The sequence below is a fragment of the Chenopodium quinoa genome, unplaced genomic scaffold (assembly GCF_001683475.1).
Source record: "Chenopodium quinoa cultivar QQ74 unplaced genomic scaffold, ASM168347v1, whole genome shotgun sequence".
In the NCBI taxonomy this organism is placed as follows: domain Eukaryota; kingdom Viridiplantae; phylum Streptophyta; class Magnoliopsida; order Caryophyllales; family Amaranthaceae; genus Chenopodium; species Chenopodium quinoa.
The window spans coordinates 3,135,077-3,157,434 of NW_018743391.1; the positions used below are offsets into that span (position 1 = coordinate 3,135,077).

General features: G+C 34.0%; 2 protein-coding genes across 2 annotated transcripts; one reads left to right on the forward strand and one right to left on the reverse strand.

Moving 5' to 3' along the window:
* Window positions 1-9,731: 9,731 nt before the first annotated feature.
* Window positions 9,732-15,639, forward strand: LOC110738798. The gene is made up of 7 exons (XM_021919230.1): window positions 9,732-9,975; window positions 10,317-10,426; window positions 11,217-11,366; window positions 11,456-11,685; window positions 12,421-12,531; window positions 13,766-13,810; window positions 15,014-15,639. The coding sequence occupies exons 1-7, from the start codon at window positions 9,873-9,875 to the stop codon at window positions 15,171-15,173; spliced, it is 909 nt and encodes a 302-aa protein (XP_021774922.1). The 5' UTR covers window positions 9,732-9,872; the 3' UTR covers window positions 15,174-15,639.
* A 1,113-nt stretch (window positions 15,640-16,752) lies between these two features.
* LOC110738799 (probable fructokinase-4) lies at window positions 16,753-21,099 on the reverse strand. The gene is made up of 4 exons (XM_021919231.1): window positions 20,249-21,099; window positions 18,252-18,584; window positions 17,200-17,316; window positions 16,753-17,084 (listed from the first exon to the last, which is right to left on the reverse strand). Exons 1-4 carry the CDS (start codon window positions 20,681-20,683, stop codon window positions 16,950-16,952), a joined length of 1,020 nt encoding a protein of 339 aa, XP_021774923.1. The 5' UTR covers window positions 20,684-21,099; the 3' UTR covers window positions 16,753-16,949.
* Between the last annotated feature and the right edge of the window lie 1,259 nt (window positions 21,100-22,358).

Below are 22,358 nucleotides of genomic sequence, written 5' to 3' on the forward strand. Positions count from 1 at the left end.
TCACGACATACTCTCTACCAATGAAAAGATGATAAGCTATAGTGAGGTAAAAAACATTCAGATGGTAGGCAACTTCATACTCCCAGACTCTTTCATGCTTAATTTAGTCAATAGATACCCTAGTTTGCTTAGCAAAATAGACAAAATCCAGGTCCTTTTATTTCATTCTATTGAGCTAGACTTCGAATGTCCTAACTTCTTGAATGAGGTTATTATGCTACACCTTATGTTCAACTAATTTAAAAAATCAAAAGAGATAATCTATATTTCTACCATCATTGCTCAACCACAAGCTAACTCAAACCTGAAATTAGCTGGTTAGATTTTATCATATTCATCCCAATTCTAAAAATAACACCATTCCAATTTACAAATTTATAAACAAGACCGTCTTACCATCATAAGACCTCGGAAACATGGAAACTTATGAGACCGGGGTTTTCTCGGGGCGAAAACCCCAACCTTTCCAAAACCCCACCATTTCCATGCAACATAGATAGCCCAAGACAAACAAACAACCTTACAATCCACCCCATTCTCTCACCCCCTAGCACCAACAACCTAGAGGTGATCATTGAGCGGGACGGGCCGAAGCTAAAAAAAATTAAGCCCACTTTTTGTGCTGGGTTGGTCCAAGCTCCGGGCCGGGATCTTTTGTGCCCTTAAATTTTTGGGCCGGTCTCACTTTGATCACCTCTACGCCAACCCCACAAAATTAAAAAGAAAAAAAAGGTTGCAGACAATCAGACATACATGGATGACAAGAATAACGGGTTACACAATCATTCCAAACATAGAAAGATTACATATTGTAAAATACCCTCAAGAATTTTGTCATTGTCAGCAACAATGGTCATGATTTCTTAAAATTTACCAAATTTCTATACAGTACAGTAGAAAGTACAAATATTTACTCCGATAGTAGAATTTAAACAGAAATTGCATGATGAAATACCTGACTTCTTGGAATTTTGATGATATGAATTAGAGCTACTGAAGTAAGTGAAGTACTGAACGAAGTAATATGATGAATTAGTGATATAATTAGCATTGGAATCATCTCTGTTTTGCGTGGCTCCTAGATAGGGATGTGAATATTAAGTGGATATCCACTAACCCGTTCCACCCGCAATAAATAAATGGATGAAAACCCGAATTAAATGGATGAAAAGCGGGTGACGGATGAAGCGGATGATGGATCGGATCGGATATGGATGATACTTTTTTCACCCGCTAATCATCCACCCACCCGTTTAACATATATTAATTTTTTAATCTAAGAATTTTAATAATAAAATCTGAAATGTGCAAGAAAATTATATGTATTTTTTGTTGCAAATTAATTTTTCAAACAATATATTGTTATTGTTTCCTTTTTAATTAATAAAATTAATAAAACTATTGTACAAATAACCGAAAATTAAAGTTATGTGAGTTTTTTTCAACTTTAATACTCATCCATTAGTCATCCGCTCCACCCGTTTCATCCGCGGATGATGGACGGATGGATAAGATGATGGGTGAAGCGGATGATGGATGGATGTGGATGGAGCGATTAGAGTAATGGATGGATGCGGGTGAAGCTCCACCCGATCCGAATCCGATCCATTGCCATCTCTACTCCTAGACGTTCCCTTACTGCCTAGTGCCTACTCCATTTGTGAATTGTGAAACAAATGAGGACTCCAAATTCAGTGAGGGATTATATTAAAATAGCAATTAGGGAATGGATTTTAATCCTAATTAAATTTTAGCAAGGATAATTGAAGTAATATAAAAAATAAATCTAATATATATAAATAAAGTAGGCATTTTTGGAGAGCATTGGGAGCGCCACATAAGAAAAGGTATATTTTTAACCAATTAAAAATTAGATTTTTATTTTATTTTAGAATTAAAAAAATCACTTGCCACCTAAACAAACGTGACGAATGAAATTTAAAATTTTTGCTAGGTAAAAACGACGAATAGTAATTTATTAGGATTTTTATTTTTTAAGAACACTAAATTTTATCCTTTTTATTTGTTACAAAACCAAAACTAATATTTAGATATTAGGATTTATATTATTTAAAAAACTTAAAATTATATTTTGATATTTTAAAAATATAAATTATCATTCGATGTTAATGGTTTTATGTAAATATCTGATGATATAATCCACCAAAAAAATATTTATATACAAAATGTATGTAAAAATTCGTGCATCGCACGCTACATAAGCAAAAGTAATATTTTGACCAATGAAAAATTAGATTTATATATTAATTTAGAATTTTAATTTTCAGTCTCCATTTAAGATATTAACAAATGAAAATTGAGAATTGAAAACAAAAAATAATAATTTAAGATTTAAATTATGAAAAAAAAACAAAAATTATCTTTTACATTAGGATTTATATTATTTAACGAATAATTAGAAATTAAAAAATATATTTTGATTTAATGATTTTATCTAACTATCCGATGAATGAGATAATATTTATTTCAATTTATAAATTCAAGTTCTATAATTTAGAACTTAACCAAATATTTTACCTTAAATTAATGTTAAAATAATAGAATAGAAAATAAAAACAAAAAATATTAAGAAATTACAAAAAAAATATACAAAATGAAATATTTAAAAATCGTGCATCGCACAGGCTTACATCTAGTAAATAAATAAAGTGAAGTAATATAGAAGTAATCACACTTCACTTGTAAAACACAAGTAAAAAGCCGAAGCCTTACAACAAAAAAAAAAGTAATATAGAAGTAAAATTTATGGAGTGATTTTTTCACATTTGCTACCACCTAAAACACCTAGCTTTATATTTGCTACCGTTTTAAAAAAAAATTTAACTTTGCTACCGCCTAAATTAGAGTTTGTTAGATATCACTACCACTTAACCGAATCCGTTAGGATTTCCGTTAAGTTTCTTACGTTTATTAAAAAAAAAAAAAAAAAAAAACCCAGCCACCCCACTGCCACTAGGGATGGCAGTGGATCTGGACCCGACTCGAATCCATGGATCCATTTCACGGATCTGGGTCCTCAAATTTTAGACCCGACGGATCCGGGTCGGATCCGGATCCAGCTGGAAAAAACGAATCTGGGTCCGGTTCTGGAGTACAAGTGTACAGGCGCAGCTATACAAGACTCACAAAGTCACTCACAAATTTCGGCCCATATTAAAAAAAAAAAAAAACCCTAATTTTCTCTCTCTAGATTCCTTCTCCAATCTGGCAATCTCCACCAGCCACCAGCCCACCACTCAGCCTACTCTCCACGAACCACGACTCCATCAGATCGGCGGCGATCTCCGATCAGTTCTGTAACTTCTGCTGTAAGTCCCGTATTCCGTCCTCTTTTTAGTTTCTTTGTTGTTTACTTTATATGAGCAAATAAACTAAAGTAGTAGTTCAGATTTGTTTGTGATGAATTTGTACAAGTTTGCATTTCAGTTGATGAAATTCGTGGGTTTATTTGTGTTGTTGACGAAATTAGTGGGTTTATTTGTGATGTTGATTCAATTCGTGGCCTTGTGGAGTTGTGGGTTTATTTGTATGTCAGTTGATGAAATTCTAAATTTCGTGGGCTATTTGTGCATGTTTTTGCTGCCAATTTGGTTGCACAATGTCAGTTTATCAACTATAGAAGAACTTAGCAAATGATAATGGGAATTTGTATGTGAAGTAATGTCAGATTATCAACTTAGCAATGTCAGTTTATCAACTTAGCAATGATAATGGGAATTAGTAGTATCATGTTTTTGCTGCCAATTTGGTTGCACAATGTCAGTTTATCAACTTAGCAATGTCAGTTTATCAACTATAGCAGCTTATTCATTAGCGTGATTGAATCTGTTTAGCCTCAGCAAGTCAGCAATAGTTTGTTTTGTTCATTTTTATAATGTATGAAGCGTTACAGTGAGTGAGCGAATGATTGGGGCTTGCACATTACAATTCTAAGCTACATAATTAGCACGTATTATCAACTCTCGCTTTTTAGTACATTACAATTCTAAGTTAATTTTATTTCTGATTCTTTTTTAATAGAATTATATTTCTGATTTTTTTTTAATAGAATTATATTACTGATTTTATCCTTTATAATAATTTCAGTTTATGGAAGCACAATCAAATATTAATAATTTCAGTTTATGGAAGCACAATCAAATTTTATCCTTTTGATGAGTGTGATGATGAAGATGATTTTGCTAGATCAAAGAGACAAAAAGTTAGAACAACACCTTTGAGGAGTGAGGTAGAACAATACTTGGAGAGTGCCACATTGCCGGAGGATAATGAATTTGATGTTCTTAAATGGTGGGGTAGAGATCAAAACTATCCAACTTTGAAAAAAATTGCCAAAGATATTCTTGCAATTCCCGTATCTTCGGTTGCATCGGAAAGTGCATTTAGCATGGGTGGAAGAGTGGTTAGTGCTCACCGTTCTCGACTTCATTCTCAAACCGTAGAAGCTTTGATGTGCTTACAAAGTTGGATGGTCGATGATGTAAAGGGTAATGTTTTACTTAGTTTTTTTTTTCTCTTACTTTATTATAGATTACACTTCTAATTCTAATATACAAAGTAAATTATTTTATTTTATTTATGATAGGCTCTTTTGAAGGATCACTTTCATGTTCAACTATAACCGAAGATCGGGAGGATGATAATGATAATGATGTACAAGAGGTGGATATAATTGATATGGTAAGGTTTATAAATTATTATTAATTAATATTAAGACATATGATTGATACAAAGTATAATTTAGTTTTTGCCAATTACTAATTCTTTTCTTTGTTTGTTTTGTTTCTTTATTTTAGGATGTTGATGATATTAGTAGTGATGAAGATTAGTCCTTTCGGAATATGGATATTGGATGCTCAAATCGGAATCACCATTATTTTTTTTTTGTTTGGTCATTTGTAACATCGTACTTTTTTTATGTTTGGATTTTTTTTTTTTCAAAGACAATATGTATAATGTGTGTTACATTGTATTTTTAGTTGTATAACTCTAATTTATGCATTGAACTTGATTGAAATGCGTTTTTATTAAATTTGTTTGAAAAAAGTAGGCAAAACGTGCAAGACCCGTTTTGGACCCGGATTCAGACCCGGATCCGTTGGATCTGGATCTGGTTCCTCATTTTATGGACCCGACGGATCCGGGTCCATCTGGATCCAAGGTTGAAAAACGGATCTGGATCCGGGTCCATCTGGACTCGGTCCAGATCCGACCCATTGCCATCCCTAACTGCCACCGACACCCATCCCCTCAACTGCTAGTCTGCCACCCTCCCCTTACCGGCGGTCGGCGCCAAAAGATTCGGCCGGCGGCGACCTCACCCCCTCCCTTTTCCCTACCCACTAAGCCAACCACCCTCCCTATCCCTCACCCACTAAGCCAACCCCACCACCCACGAAGCCGTCCCCCACCGAAATCAGCCCCCCTCCTCGTTACCCCACCGGAATCGAACCCTAAACCCGAAACCACCCCTAACCCTAAACCTAAAGCCACCCAAATGAATTGAGGGTTTGTGAATTAAGGGTTTGCGAATTTGGTGGTTTAGGGTTTGTGAATTGGGGGTTTGCGAATTTGGTGGCCGTGGTGGTGTTGCAGGCTTCTGCGAAATGGTGGCTGCAAATTGAGGAGGGACTGCGAAATTTGTGGCGGAGCTGGTGTTGCGGGTGGGTGCGAATTGGTGGCTGCTGGAGGTAACGGGGAGGGGGGCTGAATTTGGTGGTGGTTGGCTTCGGTGGGTGGGGGAAAGGGAGTGGGGGTTGGCTTCCTGGTGGGGGAAAGGGAGGGGGGTTAGCTTCGTGGGTGGGGGAAAGGGAGGTGGGGTCGCCGGCGTCGGCCGTTGTTTTGGGCATCGGCCGCAGGCAGGGGGGAGGAGTGGCAGTTGAGGGGAGGGGGTGGTAGTGGGGTGGCCGGACGGTGGTTCGGCCCCACTGACGGAAATTGTAACGGTGTAAGGCATGGGGTAGTAATTTCTAACAAACTATGTTTAGGGTGGTAGCAAAGTTGAAATTTTTTTTAAAACGGTAGCAAATCTAAAGTGAGGTGTTTTAGGTGGTAGCAAATGTGAAAAAATCCTTCCATAAAAACAGTTTAAAGATGCAAAAATTCCCAAATTACACCCTTTACAAAAAAAAATCCCAATGCCGTTCAACTCAACATTTAAATTATCGCAAGTACTAAATGCAGTACAAAATAACCTAAATGCAGAAATTAAGGAAATTTTAGATTTTAACACCTCACAAAAACGCAAAAATTGATTTTAACACCCCATAAAAAAAATGGATTTTAACACCAGATAAATTTCTAAAAAACTTGGTATTACCACCACTTAACTGATTCTGTTTAGGACCCCGTTAAGTGGGTCCATAAGCCACGTGTCGTGTTATTATTGGTCAAAAAAATAAAAAATAAAAGAAAAAAAAAGAAAAACCTAAAACTACCCAGCCACCACCACAGCACCACCCCCGCGCCATCGCCACCTTCCCCCAACTCACCACATCCCTCCTCGAAACCACCAACCATGTCGCACCACCACCCCAACCCACCTGAACCCTCCCCCTCCCTTTCTAGCAACCGTATCGCCCCAAAAAACCACCAAACCCAAAACCCTTGTTCCCCAAAATGGCCACGAATCTGGCCAAAAATGGCCGAAATTGGCCGGTTTTAGGGATTAGTGGCCTTAACCGGCCGATTTCGGCCTTTAAAGGCCGGATTCGTGGCCGTTTAGGGGGGACTAGGGTTTTGGGTTTGGTGGTTTTTGGGGGCGTTACGGTTGCGGGAAAGGGAGGGGGAGTGCTCAGGTGGGTTGGGGGTGGTGGTGCGACACAGGTGGTGGTTTCGAGGAGGGCTGTGGTGAGTTGGGGGGAAGGCGGCGGTGGCGCAGGGGTGGTGCTGTGGTGGTGGCTGGGTAGTTTTAGGTTTTTATTTTTTTAATTTCTCTTTTTTTGAACAAATAAAATGCTGATACGTGTTACTGTGGGCCACACTTAACGGAATTTTTGGATGGAAGCCGTTAAGTGGTGGTAATACCATTTTTTTGGAAATTTATATGGTGTTAAAATTCATTTTTTTTATGGGGGTGTTAAAATCAATATTCGTGTTTTTGTGAGGTATTAAAATCTAAAATAACCAGAAATTAATTAATGATATGAAAATAATAAAATGATTGAAATACCCTTTTCCAAAATGAAAAAATTGATTTGCCATTTCATCAGGATTTTTGTTTTTACATTTTTTATTTTGCAATTCATTATACTCACCAATTTTTTTCATTTCATTCACAATTTCAATCACCATTTATTTTTTATTTTTTTTGCAATTCATTTCATTCCACAAAATTCTTCAATTTGAGCCCTGAAGACGAAGAAGTCGTTCACCGCTCATAAACCATTCGCTCTTAGGTTTTTTTTTCGTTTAATTTTTTTGTTGAATTGTTATAATTTTTCATTATAAGTACCTCGACTTTATTTTTCGGTGGTACTAGACCCCCGGAAATCTTAGCCGGGGGGTACTGAAGACCCCCGGAAAGCTTAGCCGGGGGTACTGAAGACCCCCGGAAAGCTTAGCCGGGGGGTATTGGAGACCCCTGGAAATCATAGCGGGGGGGTATTGGAACCCCCGGAAATCCTAGCCGGGGGGTTCTTGAGACCTCGGAAATTGTATAAGGGGGAAAGGGGCATGCTAGAGACCTTCAAAAATCTTAGCCGTATAAGATGAAAATTTTATATTGTTTGATTGTTCATCTATTACATCACATAATTTTCATACCTCAAAAAAATGTCGTAGTGCACTTCATTATTGTCTAGGAATTTGTATAGTATTGAATACTCCGTATTAAATAGGATACAAGATTGTATACGTTAGAATATGGTTGTAAATTAAATAGTTGGGATAATTATATAGTTAGGAGTGTACAAGATTTAATTTTAATCATTTAAAAAAAGTGTACAGGATTAAGTTAAAACAAGGACAAAATTGGAATATAATTTATTTTTTTTTAAAAAAATAACTTATTCTGCATTTAGTAAAATTATCCTGCATTTAGTACTCCCCTAATTTATTTATTTATTTTTCTTTAATTTACTAATATGCTGCTAATTGAATTAGCGGTTTATACATGTGTGTACCACAATTGTATGCACAAATTCCTATAAAGCTACTAATGAGTTAGCGATTGTTGATTGGATTGTTTTTTTAAAAAAAAATATAAACACAACAAATTTGCTTATGTGGACCGTATGGGGATTTTTTTTTTTGGTAAAAAATGTGTAATTTGGGAATTTTAGCCTTTTTGAGCATTATCTATTAAAAACACCCAAATTTATCCCTACTATGTTCTTCGTACAAGGTATTAAAACACTTGACTTTGAAATAAAAATTAAAAAATCAATCTGATCCAACCTTGCATGAAAGTTGTCCAAATGCCCCTTGAAAGGAAGGAGTAAAAAAAAACATTACTAACTCATTAAAGGAAAGCAAGATTACAAAAGTAATTGTAGTAACTAATAACAAATACCAACAAAATATTATTTCATTTGATTAGATTTTTACCTTTAAAGGGCATACTCTCTTCAGCTTATTTCCATACAGACCCTTATTCTATAAATACGAATTTGAATCCTATTAGTAAGAAATTTCTACAGAGTTCACTTGATAGTTGATACTACATAGATTACTCAATATGATAAACAAAGCACATGGTGTCAGGGGCAAAATCGACAAAGGGCGAAAATGGGTAATGTATGGTTGGTGCACCCGAAAAGAATATTAGGTATATTTAAAAGAACATAGGCGAAAAAAAGAACATTATAAATATTTATAAAGAACGTGAGCATATAATATGTTCTTTAAATTTGATTATTATGTTCTTTGAGTTTGAACTATATGTTCTTTGAGTTTGAACTATATGTTCTTTATATTATATAATATGTTCTTTAATGTATGTACATTTAAAAAAAAAAAAAATCACCCGAGTAACTAGAAAAAAGAACATGTTCTTTACTGTATTATCATGTTTTTTTTGTAAAGACTTTATGTTCCTTGGCTAGAGGTGATCAAAGTTAGACCGACCCGGCTTGATTTTGGACGGGTTTTGGGTAGAAATACTTCGCCCCTAAATCGAATCGGACCCGACCCGTAAATTTAAATTTTTGGGCGGGTTTGGGATTGCGTTTTTATGCATTTTAGTTGATTTTTTTAACTCAACCCGAAAAGCCCGCACGGCCGGACCATTTTGGGCAGGTTTGGGCACAAAACTTCAGCCCAAAACTTGGCCCGACTCGAGAAGTGAGCTGATTTCTTAACCTTGGCCCGGTCCGCCCAATGATCACCTATTTCTTTGTCAAACACGAACATGTTCTTTTTTGTCAAATATAATGTTCTTTTTCAAACACGTTCAACCACCTAAGTAACCATGAAAAATAAACATGTTCTTTTTGTAAAGACTTTATGTTCTTTGTAATGTCATATTCTTGTCAAACACAAACATGTTCTTTTGTCAAACACAGGTATGTTCTTTTTCAAACACTAACATGTTCTTTTTTTTTGCCCATGTTCTTTAAAATATGTCTAATATTCTTTCCGGGTGCACCATGCGCATGGTGCACCTAGGTGTACTATACTATTTTCAGAAAATGGGTAGTATTAGCTGTTTTTTGTGGATTTTTAGCGCATTTAATTATAAATTTCCCTTAAACAAATACTACCGAAATATCATGTTGACTTGTTGAGTAACTTGGATTTTATACACTTCTATCATCACAAGAAAAAAATATACACCGTACGAACTACTGAAAGCAAGTCCAATTGAATTTTTATTAAGGTAGTCGGAGCACTTGTAGCCTGATCAATCGACCATGGACCGCGTGCAGATGGAAGAAGCATTGATGGTCTTAAATAAGGGTCTTTCTCAAATCAAATGGCGCCTTAAATCTTCATCAAAGCTTCGTCTTGAGATTGGTTTGTTCCCCAAACTTCAATTTCATTTCTGGGTTTCTGGGATACTTACATTTTCCTATCAATTTCATGTTTACTTTGCAATTTTTGTTTAATTTATAGCATACCCACTTCTGGGTCAAATCCCATTTCAGGATTTTCTATGTGAATTATTCATGATTATTTCAGGATATTAAGGAATTAAAATATGCTGTATGCTCTAAAATTCTGTCTTTTTAGGGAAAAATTTGATTTTTATGTGCATTGATTGTGTATTAGTTGATTTGCATAATAAAATGATTGTATTAGAGAAAAAGAAACATAATTGATGTAAAATCTGTGACTTGATGAATTTGGTGTTGTAGATGTTTTGGCATTGTGTTCAGGAATGAGGCCTCTTGTGATGGTTGACTATGGTGGGAAAATGCCTGAGCTGCAAGAGCATTTGTGCTCTCTTATTGACCTTATTCACAAGGTTTTTGCTTCAAAACTTCCTACTTTTGTTTGGATCTTTAATTATCTGAACTCACACTCTAACATAAGTATGGACACTAGAGACTTAATTTAGGACCAGAAAAATAGAAAATTTCATATTATGGATGAATTTGACATTTGAACTCGTACGTAGTAGGTAGCAATGTAGCATAAGATATCAGAGACTATACAAAAATGTAACGGAAAATTGACGGAAAATTGGAATTGGATTGATCAGTTGATCTACTTTTCCTATTAGAGACTATGTGACTATTAATATGAGTAGAGGTGAAGGAAATGCTAAGCAAGAAAACATTTTTCTTTTGCAGTTTTTATGTTAGCTATCTCAAATTTTGTACTATATTGTTATGATGATAGAAAGTAATAGCCAAACTTCATGAAATTTTGCATCCAAAGTCAATTATGGTCAATTGTTTTGTGGAAGAGGAAGTAATTTCAAAAACTGTTTCGATCAATTTCTAACATTAACAAGAATTTTCATGTACTGTATGGTATAGGCGCAAATTTTTGTGTTAGCAACATCATTCTTCAAATCTTCATAGATCTTGAGTGACTTACTAGGTGGGAAAAATAACTTACCATATTAAAGGTTTTCAAAAGCTGGGGCACCAGGCACCTATGAATCTATCATCATATGCCTGCCGCAAGTCCACAAGCAATGTGATTTTCTTGGAAATCATATACCTCTCTTGCATTACATATAAGTTCTAAAAGGATCATGACTTTTTTTTTTCCATAAAGAAGTACTGTCTAACAATTCTCTCTTTCAGGAGTCTACTATTTTCCAGCAGTTAAGAGTAATGGTTATTGAAGATATGATCTACCTGTTAAATGTCAGGGAATTTGCTGAATTTGTTACCTGGAGCTTAAGCTTGGATGCGAAACAGTATTTTGTGGATCTTGAGCAGGATCCTCCTAAGGTAGCTGTAGAGGACAGCAATGTTTAAGCCGTTTGCATGTTTCTTAATATCTTTTTCCCTCTCTGACCTCCTTAGCTTTTGTCTTTCAGATGATTTCAACAGCTGTTGGGAGCTCAGCTATCAAGGAGTTGGTATCTGTTCAAAATCTGTTTTCATCGGTATTTACTTCTGATGGTGTTAATTGTGATGCTTTGCCAGGACAAAGTAAAGACCACCAAAGCTATGCTAAATCTTCTTCTAATCTTTGCCAATCCTTGAAAGTTCTTGATTTCAGTAGCTGCATGCAAGACTATCAAATCACAATACCGACTCTAAACGGGTGATTCCCGACCCTCTCAATATTTCAATACTGTAGTTTTGGTCATGTTTCAAACACTTGCAATTGTAGAAATGTGGACCTAGAAGTATGCTCTTCCCAGGGAATTCTATCTTGATTATTATCCAGTAAGAGATGATAGTAAGCTCATGGCTCTTTACTAAGTAGGATGACTTATGCAAGCCTTGCCCAGACACTAACCTGTTAACCAACCAATATTAATTAAAAAAGTTTTATGTTACTGATGGATTATGATAATAGAACACCTCAGAAAGATCTAATGGTTCTGTCATGCATGTTTTGGATATCATTGTGTATATGTCAATAACAATGCTAGTTATTCATGGACTTAAATTCTCAAGTGCCAAAAAAAAAAAAAAAAAAAAAAACTGCTCTGACCACTTACTCTTTTTCTATACTTGTTTTCACGCTAGTTTGGCACTTCATTGCCTTGATTTGGTTCTAGCTAAAAATTTGAGGAAAAGGCCATTTGAAGATATGTACAATACATTTTTCTTTCTCTACTCCCAACATTTGTGCAAGACCTCTACATCTTGGTTCTGGATTTTGTTTCTTAAAGCATAAAATTCATAAGTTAGGCTTATCACGTGACATGTTTTTACTTAAGAATTATGCTCATTGAGGAAATTTTTTAATGCTGGTTGCTTTTATTTTGATTTAGATATTTTCTGGAGAACATAAGCATTGCTTTTAAGTGTAGTCCTTAATTATATTCAGATGGCTTCTTGGATATCCAGTGGTGTACCTGTTTGACAAGGACCATATTTCAGATGCTATCTATAATCTCTCAACCAAGCCTCTTCGCCTTTACAAAGTTCTAGTCCACAGGTTTGCTGCCTTTGAACCATAAATATGTTGTTTCTTCTGTTTTGTTTTTCTCAATGCTTTCTTCCTTGTTTAGCTGAAATTGGGAGTTAACTGTTGTGAAGGATCATGTGAAACCCTTAACACGAATAGTACTGGATTGACCATAGCCCATAGGTATAGACTTTAGACTGCTTAGAGGTGTAGAGAGGCTTAGAGATCTAGCTTACTGATGTAATATGACATTAACTGAATAATATATAGTGAGGATGATTCTCATTGTTTTATAAACAAGAGTAAATTTCCATCTATGAAACTGGCCTTCGTCTTTTTTTTTTTTCTTTTTCTTTTAACCCCCAGCAAGGATATATCAATTCATATCAAAATCTGCCAAAGTTAAAAGACTTTGGGGAAAAGGTAGAAATTTACAAACTCATCACTACCTATGGAGTCCCATCTAGCCACTAGGTGAGCTAGAGTAGTCCCTGTCCTCTTTACATGAGAAAAGGTAAAAGAAGCAAAATTTGAGGAAAGAGCTAGGCCTTCGTCTTAATTCACTGAATTATATGATATGATCCCAGCGTTTATAAATTATGATGAGATATCTGTTGAAGAATGTGGATTTGGAGCAAATATATATAAGAGGCGGTTTCATATTAATGACCACAATAGTGTGCAAAAAGTCAAGGTCTAGTGAGTTTTCATGAACCTTCCACACTTTTCATTCTTACGACTAAGAAAGCTCATTCCTTCTGATACTCTTTGATTTTCCACTCTTACAATTATGCCTTCATTTCTTCTCCTTTTTCTGCAGCTTCTTTTTGAGCTAGTATATGGACAAAGCACATCCATAAAATTTTCTTAACTAATAGAAGCTTCTCTTGCTCATCCTTCTGAACATGTGAAGTTAGGTGGAAACTAGGGAATGAAACAGTGATTTCTTGATTTTGAACTGATTTGCTTCTTCGTTTTTTCCGAAGTTTATAAAGTGGATCCTACCTTGTTGCAATCGTATGAGTTGTATCATCAGAAGATCTGTGATTATTATCAGTAACAACTTGAAGAGCGTGCATTGAAATTCTTGAGTCATCTTTAACTATTGTCTAGCACATAAGCTCTGCAGATCAATAGCTAGCATTGTATTGATATAAACATGCCTTGTGCCTTTCACTGTTTCACACATTTGCTGATCATATAATCATATTTCTGGTGATGGATATAGAGCATATTGAGTGACTTTTGCTCTTCTATCCTGCAGAAATGCCTCGTGTAGCAATACCTTACCAACAGAGGAGCTAATGAGGTAAGCCCGGATTTTGAATATTATCTTTCTCACACATATTTACCTCTGAAAGCAAACTTACATTATATCAGGAATCTGCCTAGTGCCAACCTTTTCCAACTTCTTTTATTTATATATTTTTTTCTTTTCAAATAATGGTTTTGATATGCACTTATAAATTGGCTCTAAATCAATTATGGTAATCTCTTTCCCAAAATGAGGCAGTAATGCAGTATGCATACTTTATACAGAGTGCAAAGTCTTTTTTCGACTAATAACTTGGCTCTAGCATATTTTGGCAAGTTTTTTTTGCTAATCAGTGGAAGTTATTGCTGTTTTATCCTTACTAATTAATACTTGGACAGACACATTCTGACTTGAAATACTTAACTTTCCTGCTTACTTTCATACGAGCTAATGGCTTAAACTGGCACTTTCTTCTTGCTTTATTTTTCCATTGCCCAAACACTGAGGGGGCGTTTGGTATAGATATTGAAATGGAGTGGAAAGGAAACAAATAAGAGGGAGGAATGGAATTATTTAACACTCACCTTTCCATTTATTTGGTTTAACTATGCAAAAGAATCACTTAACCATAGCTCCTTTTCTTTTTGTTTGAGGAAGGTAAGGGTAATTGTTACCTTAGATTTTAGAGAGGTAACAAATAGTGGAAACCATTACCTCTAGGTAATGTTAATGATTTAATTGAATCCATTTCCACACCAAATAATACTCTAACCAAAGATGTTCTGATAATAATCAGCATTGGTCTATGGTGATTACTTAGTCTAGCTCAGATAATACTGAACAGAGAATTATTAGAACAGAATGCTCGGCTATACTATCTGCTGCTAATAGAAGTCGGATTGGCTAAATGAAGACCTTCAAAATTCAAAGCCATCAATTTAAGTCATTTCTTTAAATTGAGTGGTGCCAATGAATATTAGAGCAAGATATATGTAGGATCATGGACGTCCCTGTGCTCTAAGTATTTGAACTTGATGTTGCAAGACTTGCAACAGCAAATACCATTTAATCATGTTTCATATTTTGGAGTCATCCAAAATGTGTCATGTTACAAACTGGCTTAGATAAGACTGAGAATAAAATTTACTCCTTGCATTTCCTCCAAATACATAAACAATCTTTTTTTCAATTTTTTTGGTAAAAACGTTCTGTATCACAAATCCTGGAATATGTTTGCTTACATGAAGATGGTTACAGTTTTTCAGTGCCGTACGACTTGAGCATGGAAGGTCGCAACGAAACGTGGGCGGAAGCGTTTTGGGTTCAGGTGCAAGCGAAACATGAAAAATGTAAACAAGTTTGGAGGTCCTTGCATATGGAGGTCAGTGAATGCTATCCACAAGCAATTGCATTGTAGTAGCTGGTATCACCTTATCGTGGTAGTTAAAAGCCCAATGGTTAAAATGTGATGCCTATTGTAAAATGTAATTCCAATATTCTTTTTGGAAAATAAATTGCAAAATTTATTTTGTTGTACTCCATTTTGGTTTTAGAGCATTTTTAAATGAATGTTAAGTGTCCATCTTGAACTTTGGGGGTAAAACCGTAAAATTACACCTTTTGCTCCCCTTATTGGCACACGAGGAAGAATGTGAGTGGGTGTAAAATTTCACCCTGGTGGCCGACTGGCTGGTGTAGGATGGAATTAGTGAAATGTGCCTGAAATCATCATCAATTTTGGTTAAAACTGAATGTGACTACATAGTAGTTGATAGACAGCAATTGACCTTTTTTTCTCCTTTCAATGAGTTTGAAGATTCTCAACACACACGTAGAGATTACTCCATAGTAGGGAAACCGATTTTGACACATGTGTGATTGATTTTGACACGTCTTGTCTTGAAATGTGTATAGAAAATTATGTTCTCACAAATACAACAAATATTTATGTTTAGCCAATTAGCCAAAATCAAATACTACCTCCGGTTCTTATTACTCGCAACAAAGGTAGTACATAAAGTGTTGTTAGAAAACATCATTTAGTTTAAACACCACCACTTTCTTGATATTTAGGGCCTGTTCCGATTGACTGAACTCAGCTTAACTTAACTGAACTGAAGAACTGAACTTATTAATTAGTGATTTTTAATTACGGATTATTATTATTATTATTAATTATTAATATTAATTATTATTATTATTTATTGATTATTATGATTATTATTATTTATTGATTTTTTTTAGTATTGTTATTATTATTTATTGATGATTATTATTATTATTTATTGATTATTATTATTAGTATTATTATTGTAATTATTATAATTATTATTATTTATTGATTATTATTTATTACTTATTGATTATTGTTATTATTATTATTATTATTATTATTATTATTATTGTTGTTGTTATTATTATTATTATTATTATTATTATTATTATTGTCGTTGTTGTTGTAATAAGAGCTTAAAAGAATGAAATTTGGCTTTATATCATTAGCAATATCATTAGATATAAATTAAGAGCTGAACTGAGCTGAATTGAATTGAATTTCAACGGAAGAGAACATGCCCTAAGTGGGGTCTCCTCCACTTATATGCATTTTGGAATTCTTGAACTTTTATGAATTAATTGAAAGAGGACAGAAGTAGTATAATAAATTAATAATAGAGGGTAAAAACAAAATGAACTCTTTTAGTCTAACTCTGTGTTACCTCAACAAAGAAGAAGAAGGTCAATTAGACAGTTTTAGACAAATATACCTTTCAAAAGTTGCTTCTAAATTAAATAAACATAAAAAGGTGGTTGCTAACAACGTTCTTATTCATAAGAAGAAAACTTGAGTATTTATTTTCTAAAACGAGCAAATTAAAGACTTGTTTTTGAAGTTAGACCCACATAATAATCATTCAACCACAATGTTTCAAAATTAGAAAGGTAAAATAAAGCACTCCATTGACATCCATTATTGCCTCTTTGAATTGCAAAACGACGCATAATTCAAAATATTTATTTATTAATACTTATGTAAAAGACTTGTTTATCATTACACAGTGGAGAAAATTTTTAGAGTTGAATTTTCCCCAACACTTCCTAATTCTCTTCAATTCACTAATCAAATCCCGAAAAAGCCAAGCAAACCAAGAGAGATCTAACACACAAATGAATTAACCACCCTAACAGTATGAAATCACTGAGAAGCCTTCTTGATGAGCTCCAAAACTTCGGCTTCTGTAGGAAGAGCTGGGATTGCACCCTTCTTGGTGGTTGTAATGGCTCCACATGCGTTGGCGAATTTCAAAGCTTCCTTCAATCGGGGTTCATCCTGAAAATTTCATGGCATATACTAGTTAGAAGGCGATACTTTTACTAGGAAAACAGAACTTAGATTTAAAACTGAGGTATGGAAACAAATAATAATCGATGGAATTAGAATTTACCTCAATAATAGAGTGATCATCGACGATTTTGCCTAATAAGGCACCAACAAAGGAGTCACCAGCACCGGTTGTGTCAATAGCAGTCACCTTGAATGCCTCCACACTTCCCTTGAAGTTCTGTAACACAAAAAATATCATAATTTAGTAACGGCTTTGATTAAGACATATTGGGCTTGCACCTAATAATTGAACATTCTATTAATTATAATTTTCCCACAAGATTATAGATGATTAAATTATACATAATCATGATTCATGCACAAAATTTGAAAATTGCTGGTCAATTTCATCTTGTCCTGTTCTTGCTAGAATATACAAGTATCTAGTAATCTGTCTTTTTTAGACTAAAAGACCCAACAATAACATCCCAACAACCCTTCTACATATCTTCTAATAATTTTGATTACTTAGATTCGACACACCATCACAACTCAGTAGTATCGTTTATTGAGGGGTGCTCGGGTTCATAGTACAGTATAATAAGAGTCGTTCCTGGCATTTACTAACTTGATACGCGCCCTTTAAAAAAACAAAAACAAAAACAAAAACCACGGGAAAGTATATATGACCTAATTCGGGTGGCAAGCCAGTATAAAGTTCCATACCACATAAGTATAAAAAGGTTTACACTGAAATGTTGCATGAAGCATGGAAAAGGACATCACACTTTATTGAAGACTTAATGTCAACGAAACTCGTACAAATGACTTCATCTATTATTAGATTTAAATGTCGTTCTCACATGCAATGTCATTGTCGTTGTTGTTGTGGTCCATGCCATGGGATATTCTATGTAAAAATTGTACATTTGCACTTACTTCGTATATATTACACTAGTCATGCCTCAACACCAAGCTAAATTAATGATTTACAGAGTACAAATGTAATGCAGTAATAATCATGCTGTATAACAATTATTTAATTATAGAATATGGTGAGTAATGCTGAAAATTATATGATTGTTAATTAATCAATATAGACAATCAGAATTATATATCACAAAAACCAATTATACAATGTCATAATGTGGACTTAAGGAAAGAGTTGTGTACCTTGGTGTAGTATCTGCAACCATGGTCACCAAGAGTGACCAAGAGAAGCTTCAAATTAGAGTGCCACAATGACATTGCAGTAGCATCATCGACGGTGTTGCTTTCTGTGAGGAATTCAAGCTCGTTGTCACTGATCTTGATCACCTCGGCCTTGTCCCAGATGCTCAAGATCTGCTCACGAGCCTCCTTGGCGGAAGGCCACAATGGCAGCCTAAGGTTGGGATCGTATGAGAGCAAAGCTCCAGCCTTTTTGGCTTCCTCCATTGCTTTCAAATGGGCTGACCTACATGGCTCGACGATCAAACTAATAGAACCATAGTGAAACACCTTAGCCTGCAATTTGAAGCAAAAATACCCATTAGACTTTTATCAATCATATGATCGGATCGTCAAGCAAAAATTCAAACATTAATCATCCGATTTCATAAACATTGAGGCCGTGAATCATTGAACTCAAACAGTCTAATACAAGAATTTGCGCGAATTAATCGTTACAATTTCAAACAATATACGAAAACAAAACTGCAAAATTTGTTCAAAGTGATCTAGTCACACAAAGTTACTAAAAATATTAAAAATTAACAACTTGACTCCTTAATTATTTGATTACACAAGCAATTAGTCATTTTGCATGCAACTTGTCCAAATTAAATTATATTGCAAGTCCACTTTGATTACATATCAACCTAACATTACTATTCACTAATTATTGTTTATTGAATAATTATACAAAAGGCAAATGGGACGGTGTCAAATAAAAAGAAAAAAAGCGTCAAAGAAATAGGGCGTTAATATAAAGAACACTTGGTTTTCTGACCCTTTAACTTAACGTAGGACCAACAGAATTGATTATGAGGTGGGTCCCTTGTTTTCTGGTAAATTGTCATCGTATTTAACGATGAACCAATAATCTTAATCTTGTTGCTTTTTTCAATAAATCACGGGTTAATGTTTTTAGGACTGTTATACCAAATCTTTGAAGAAAATCTCAAATTGGTTATCCTATACATAATGCATTAGTAATTCTGGTACTCAAAGAAGTTACGGAGTACAAGCAAGAAATGTACACCCTTTACGGACACACGAGTGGATTTTGCCGATTAGTATATGTAACTATTATTTCCGTATCTAAATTGAAAAGAGTATATTAGAATATATTCTTCAATAAAGGACAGAAATAAAGCTTGAATTTAATTAATTAAATATTTGAAATAAGACAGGCTACTACTTGTCATAATTTCCTATAAAATTCAAAGAATTAGATTCTTTAAGACCTACTTCTTATAAAATTAAACACATTTTCATACACATAATAAACCAAGAAAATGTTCATGCAATCGATCAATTAATGTGTATATTTATATCTGAAAATAATGTTCTTGATTTTATGAATTATTTTTAAAGTCAAAGGATTCCATATTTTCCATATTGTTATTTACTGATTTGGAGGTGGAGCCCATGTGATACACTCCTATACATCTGCAATAGTGGGTCCCACTTACATCCATCGAATATTTAGCGCGTGATATCACGTGACTTCTAAGTTCTAACAATATTTTCTAGACAAATCCCAAAAAAAAAAAAAAACATAACAGCAAAATCATAGTCCTTTGTAATTGTACACCAAACAGACAAAAGATCTACCACACTCGTACCACTACCTCCCACAAGCACCAACCCTAGTACCTTGACGGCCTGACTTTAATAACACCAATCCACACGTAATGTAGATCTCGTGGTATGAAGTTCTAGACAAGTATACATTACTTCGAATATGATCAAATTAAAATTATTGACGCAACATATGTACTAAAGTCAATTGATCAAGACGTATATCTACAACCACGTCAACTTTTAATTTTTTTTTTAATATAATTTTATACAAACGTTCATATCTACTAATATTAATTAGATCGCATTCATTCACACTCGATAAAACAAACTCATACTACTATTCCGTCGGTGTAATTAATGTTTTAAAGGAAAAGAAAGATTACCGATCGAATAAGATCGAGGTTAAGCTCATCGGGAGTAAGAAGCATATCGGCACTTGGATTCCGGTAAAACATGAATTCCCTTTCACCGTCGGCTTTCAGTGTAACGAAAGCGAGAGCAGTTCTCGCACCTTGATCGAACGTCAAACCATCGCCGGAAACACCGTTTTTCTTGAGAATTCCGGCGAGCATGAGACCAAACTCATCGTCACCGAGTTTTCCGACGAAGGCGGCTTTACCGCCGAGCCTTGCGACGGCGATCGCAACGTTCGCCGGAGCGCCGCCGGGAGCTTTAAGGAATCCCGGCGCTTCGGCGAGAGAAACGCCGGAAACTGTCGGAACAAAGTCGATCAACATCTCTCCGAAACTGACGACTAAGCCTTTGGAATCGGCGCCATTGATTGAGAGTCCACCATTGTTGTTGTTGGTTTCTGCCATTGTTGAGAGAGGAAGAAAGTAGAGAGAGAAAGTTGAATGTTCAGAGAGAAAGTTGAAATTTGGGAGAGAAGAAGGTGATTGGAAGGGGGTATTTAAAGAGGAGGGTGGGATTTTTAAGGACTATTTTTGGTTGATTTTTATTTTAAGGGAAAAATTAAGAATTTGGGATTTATTAGGAAAATATTATTATAAGGAGTTTTAATTTGGGAGGGATTAGTGGGATTAATAGTGAAAATTAGTGGGTAGGATTAGGTTGGATATAATTATGATACATGATGATGTTTTACTTATTTTTTTATTTTTATTTTTTTACTTGAAACTTACGAAAGTTATTGTGGGACCATATTTTGTGTTGATCCAATTAGGATTAATGCTCCCAATAAGAAGATGAATTAGATAAGAAATTTCCAATCAATTTAATGAATTATTATAGGATAGAATATGTTCTGAATGGATTTTTTTTATTTTTTTTTCTTTACATAAACTGTATGGAATTTAATGTAAATTAAAACTTATTTCCATACAGAATGTATTCTATCTTCTTTTTAGGAAGGATTATGTATTAATTAAGAATTTTAAGATTGGGCCGTTTAAAAAAAAAAAAAAGAATTTTAAGATTGGGATAAAAGGAAGTACTCCGTATATAGAAAGATCATTTTAATTTGGCAATAATCTTACAATTATTAAATATCTTTGATTTTCTTCAGAATAAAAAATAAAAAAAAAAAATCTTTGATTTTCAGAATTAAAATAAAATTTTCAATTATCTTGTAGAAAAATAAATTTACATTATTACCTCTTTTTTATTTTATTTTTTAACATGCATTTTTTTTAAGTGTTTAGAGAGGCATAGGGTAGGGGTGAGAATCGATCCCAAAATATTTAGAAATTGGGAAGGAAGCTCTAATAATTCAAGGTACAATTGATTTATTTATTACTAGTTTTGTGCCCGTGCGATGCCCGGGTTGTTTGAATTTTAAGATTAATTTTTAATCTATATGTCAAATTTTAAAACATATCATTGATACAAATTTAGTTAGGAAATTATGTGTTTTAATTTTGTGACAATTTAAACTATGTAGTGGACATATAATGACTAATAATAATAATATTGGTGAAAACATTTCTTTACCCGTAATTATATTAGATTTTGAAGTATTATTATTTTAATTGATTAGAATATATTATAAATAATAGATGTGGTACATTTTGAACTAATTCCTTCGCTCCAAAAAAATATTATGATACAAAAAATAAAATTATATGATAATTTATGAGAGTTATAATGTAATTATTTTTTGAATAAAATTATAATTCAATTTGTAAATATTGGTACTTTATCGAAAATAAAACTCTAAATTAACCATTTTATCTTAAAATTCTATCCAAATTTGATTGAAAATAGAATTCTAAACAAACTTTTTTATCCTACAAATTGAATTCTGTGTAACTCTATCCTATGATTATATGATATGATATGATATGATATGATATGATGTTTTCAACTTGTGGGTTTGGTGGATGGGATTAATTATATTATTTTATCCATTTCTAATTAATTGGTTAATTTTGGATAACATTGTATTTAATTACTACCCATATGACCATTATTATTTCTTAAATTTATCTGAATATTTTTTAATTGTTATTACGGAGTCATATACTATGGTTGGTC